At 32.7% G+C, this 4,938-nt stretch overlaps 1 protein-coding gene across 1 annotated transcript; it reads left to right on the top strand.

Annotated features, from left to right (window-relative positions):
* The first annotated feature begins 889 nt into the window (after positions 1 to 889).
* LOC145041334 (Cysteinyl-tRNA synthetase, class Ia family protein) lies at positions 890 to 4,583 on the top strand. Its single transcript, XM_078989354.1, has 11 exons — positions 890 to 1,016; positions 1,104 to 1,179; positions 1,309 to 1,546; positions 1,908 to 1,971; positions 2,073 to 2,234; positions 2,301 to 2,483; positions 2,552 to 2,833; positions 3,254 to 3,379; positions 3,465 to 3,689; positions 3,778 to 3,894; positions 4,124 to 4,583. The coding sequence occupies exons 3-11, from the start codon at positions 1,371 to 1,373 to the stop codon at positions 4,418 to 4,420; spliced, it is 1,632 nt and encodes a 543-aa protein (XP_078845480.1). The 5' UTR covers positions 890 to 1,016; positions 1,104 to 1,179; positions 1,309 to 1,370; the 3' UTR covers positions 4,421 to 4,583.
* Positions 4,584 to 4,938: the final 355 nt, after the last annotated feature.

Below are 4,938 nucleotides of genomic sequence, written 5' to 3'. Positions count from 1 at the left end.
AAGTTACACTATATTTCTATCAATCCGTTTAATTTTTTTTTAGAGAACAATAATACTATATTATCGTTAACTTTACACTATAGAGAACAATAATACTATAATGTTACAAGTTAATTATCTTTTGAATAATAAAAATCAATCTAAAAAAATATTTTTAATTTTTAAATAGATTAATCATGATTAAATTAAGAAAAATTAAAAATCATTTTACATTTTGTTCATACTATCCTCCTACGTACATTAAATGGTGACAAATAAATTAAAATATTATTAATTTCATTAAATGTAATACATGTTAACATTTGAAAATGCGACACATGTCAAATTGGATAAGAAAATTAGTGGAAATAAAATATATAAGTAATGTAAGGTTATAATGTGGATGAATAACCATTGTGCGGACGTATAGATAAGAATTATTAAGATAATAGGTTGTTTGGTAATGTAAATGTGTTCAACCCCATACAGCTATTGTCATTTTCATGCATTATTGCTAATTCTTATTTATTTTTATTCTCACCTATTGTTTTTCACTCATTTTCATTATTACAGAATACGATTCAATAATATTCTAACAACATTATGATAGAATGCAAATAATAATAAAAAGAATCATAATAACCTTATAGATGGTTTAACCAGTAAAAATATCCAATAATAACAATAGTTATGCAAAATTAATGTAATCACATTATCAAACAATATATTTTTTTTATATTCTTTTATATTAAAATTGTTCGCATGTTCACTCAATCCACATTTCATCCTAACTCTATAAGAGGGTATTTAATTTCTCTTAAATTAAATATTTAGATATTTATAATTTGATGTTTTAAAACATATCCATGATTATGAAAATTTAGTAGGATATACTTTCTAAATTTTAAACCGAATTACGTTTTAAAACTGAATTACGTTTGTGCGTTTAAAACCCTACATACCTTTTAAATCCTACAGCAGTTTTGTGAGTTTTGGACCATCATCCTCTTTCTGGGGGCTGCGTCTTTCAGTATCAGGTTCTCTCCAACTCTGATTCTCCTCTCTTTATTCCATGCATTCCGTTAACCTTCGATTTCTGATCTACCTGTGAACCTTCTCTACAGATTCTCCCTTAATTTCGCCAATATCAAGATCTTTCTGTTCAGTCTGAACCATCTGATACTGGATTAGGGTTTTACGGTATGATCTGGACAATGGATTTCGATTTGCGGATTTAATTTTATCTGTTATTAGGGATTTTGTTCTGTTACATGCATATGCCGTTTCCCATTGAACATCTTACTTACATGTGCATTTGGTGGTCTGCAGCAGCGGAAAAGGAAGGGGATCGCTAGGGTTTTTCTCAAAGCACACTTAATCGAGAGAGAGCGATGGCGGAAGTGCGTGGGTCTGATTTTCAGATATATAACACCATGACGAAACAGAAGGAGAAATTCGTTCCTTTAGTTCCTGGCAAAGTCGCCATGTACGTCTGTGGCGTTACATCTTATGACTTCAGTCATATTGGTCACGCTCGTGCCTATGTCGCCTTCGATGTTCTCTTTCGGTATATCTTTTCTCGATTTCTCGATTTCTCTATTTCCCAAGGACCTGTGGGAGCAATTACGCGTTGTTTTGTTTTACTTATTCAATCAACAGTTTGCTTTTTTTGGGATTAAGACCTGGATTAATGTACGTAATTTTAACCATTTGATTGCAATTCGTACTCCGAGTGATGCAATTGAGTAAAAACTTTGCATTTGGTTTTCTTTTTTCTGAAATTGAAGCTCAATTGGTTTAACCATCGAACCAATTCTGTACATGTCCCAATTGGAAGTCACGGAATGCAAATGAGAAACCTATACTATTAGAATTTACAGGCATACCATATATTTTTAAAAAACATGTTTTTTTCTTTTCTTTACAAGGTATTTGAAACATTTGGGCTATGAAGTTAAATATGTCCGAAACTTCACTGATGTAGATGACAAGGTAAGTTGCTCAAAGCTTATGCTTCTTATTTTTCAGCATTTTAAGTGTTCCTTAGTGACATCAAATGAACTTATGCTATTTTCTATCTTATTCACATGCAGATTATCAAAAGAGCCAATGAACTTGGGGAGGACCCACTAGCTTTAAGTGGACGATTTTGCCAAGAGTTTCTAATCGACATGGCTGATCTTCAATGCTTGCCTCCAAACGAACAACCTCGTGTCTCAGATCACATGGATCAAATAAGAGATATGATATCAAAGGTGCTTTCTTTCTTTTTCATTCTTGAATCTTGATTTCTTTCTCTTATCGTGTTTGTGTTTTTGCAGATAATTGAGAACAACTGGGCTTATCCTGTAGATGGAGATGTCTATTTTTCAGTTGGAATTCCTCCCAATAATTTTCCCAATTACGGGAGGTTATCAGGGAGAAAGCCTGAAGACAATAGAGCTGGTGAACGTATTGCTATTGATTCAAGAAAAAGAAATCCAGCTGATTTTGCATTGTGGAAAGTAGGTTGACCTTTTTAAAAAAAAAAAAAAAAAAAAGAAGTTATATTGAATGGTTTTTGTTTTGTCAGGCTGCTAAGCCAGGGGAGATAAGTTGGGAGAGCCCGTGGGGCCCGGGAAGGCCAGGGTGGCATATTGAATGCAGTGCAATGAGTGCGACTTATTTAACAGAAAAATTTGATATTCATGGTGGTGGAATGGATTTAATCTTTCCACATCATGAAAATGAGATTGCTCAAAGCTCTGCTGCATGTCCAAATAGTAATATAACTTACTGGATGCACAACGGTTTTGTCACTGCAAATGATGAAAAAATGTCAAAATCCGTTGGCAACTTTTTCACCATTCGTGAGGTATGTGTTTGATTTAGTCAAATTTACACAAATGGTCCCTGTGGTATGCCAAAAGTCACAAACTCATTCCCTCCTGACCTTTTTTTTTTTTAATGTGATTGGTCTCTGGTTTCTAAATATTTTCTTTTTCTTGATACAAAATGGCAACATACTTTTTTTCTCCTGATAATAAAGGGTATATTGGTCTTTTCACAAATATTTAACCCCAATTTGTAACGGTGTTAGCCATAAGGACCATCTATGCAACATTTTTCAAACTTAGGGACCATGTATGCAAGAAAGTCTTCATAAGGACCAAATGTGATATGTTTTTGCAAGCACAGGGACCATTTATGTAACTTTATCTATATTTGTATAAAAGGTGAAGTTAAATGATCTTAACTCTTATATTTTTTAATTTTTTTTAAAATAATTTTGAAGGTGACTAAATTATATCACCCACTTGCCTTGAGGCATTTCTTGATGGGCACACACTATCGTTCTCCGGTCAATTACTCAATTTCTCAAATCGAGATCTCCTCAGAATCCATCTTTTATATTTATCAGGTCAAAAATCCTTGTTCCTTAAGAAATAACCTTTTTTTTTTTTTTTTTATATAAATATATTTTTTTAATTTTTTAATTTTTTTAGACTCTGGAAGACTGTGAGAGTGCTATTGCACAAGAAAAGGATGCGGCTGCTTCTGTTTCTGGTGGGAAAAAATATCCATCGACTGCTGATGCCCAAAAATGCATTACAGATCTTAAAACTCACTTTGAAAAAAAAATGTCTGATGATTTACACACACCTTCTATTCTCAATGACGCCCTTCAAGAAGCCTTAAGACTGCTCAATAAAATACTAAGCATGCTCAAGGTCAGATTATAAATTTATAATATTGTTTAATTTTTTCAAAATCCCAAACTCGCAACATTTTTTTTTTTTTATTTAAAATATTTTGCAGAAAAAGCTTCAAAAACCACAGAAGTTGTCATACATTCAGTCGCTGGTTGAGTTGGAGAAAGAAGTGAGGGACGTTTTAGACGTTTTAGGACTGCTTTCCAGTTCTACATATACCGAGGTAGCTTCAGATATTTATTTAGCAAATTACAAGAATAGTCCCTGTGCTTTCTGGTTTTTACCATGTTTAGCTCAAAGCCGAAACGTTTTTCAGTTTTGGTCTTTATTTTGTGGTTTTATATGAAGGACCAAAATCAATACATAACCTCGAAAAATCAGAAAGCACAGGGACTGTTTTTGTAAATATATATATTTTTTCCTGTTTTATTTATTTGAAACTTGGTTGTTAGGTTTTGAAGCAGTTAAAAGAGAAAGCATTGAAGAGAGCTGAGTTGAGTGAAGAGGAGATATTACAACGTATTGAAGAACGTGCATTGGCTAGAAAGAATAAAGATTTCTTACGTGGGGACCAAATCAGGAGTTATTTGACTTCAAAAGGTATTGCTTTGATGGATGTTGGGAAGGACACCATTTGGCGCCCCTGTGTGCCAGCTGGCGCAGAAGAAGAAGATAACACAACACAGACTCCGGTCAACGACACCTCAGATGGTCAACTGTCCAAGTCAGCTGCGGTGTTGACTCTGTGAACTAGAAACCTTCTTCTAAGAGTTATTAATGATGAATACTTGTGTTTTAATTTGTGATATGTTGGAAGCCTTGTTAGAAGAGCAACAATGGTAATATTTGACATTTTTGTTGGTTTTTTTCTTTTTCAAAATTAAATATACAAACACAATCAAACTTTGATGATTTTGTTGTTTATTCTTTTAAGACAAAACTTGTAAAATTGGTCTCTATGGTATTCAACTATAGATCAGGTACAAAATGTTTCCAACTTGATCCAAAATTAAAACTTTTTTGTGATTTTGGTCCCTGATACATTTGAAAGGGCAATTGTACCATTTTCATTTTCTCCATTCATTTATTTATTTTTTGGTATTTAAATAATTTATTTATTTCAGCTAAGGCTACAACTCAAGTATATGGGGTTAATAAGGACAAACGTGGGTGATTGGGAAGAAGATCGTAGGTCTGATGAAAGGAAGAAGATCATAGGCGATGGTTTTTTTTTTTTTTTTTTTTTTTTTAAATTTTTTTAATTAAG

The sequence above is a fragment of the Lactuca saligna genome, chromosome 4 (assembly GCF_052625555.1).
Source record: "Lactuca saligna cultivar CGN05327 chromosome 4, ASM5262555v1, whole genome shotgun sequence".
Lineage (NCBI taxonomy): Eukaryota > Viridiplantae > Streptophyta > Magnoliopsida > Asterales > Asteraceae > Lactuca > Lactuca saligna.
The sequence above is the reverse complement of the archived record's forward strand: the minus strand, read 5'-3'. Positions and strand labels throughout refer to the sequence as shown.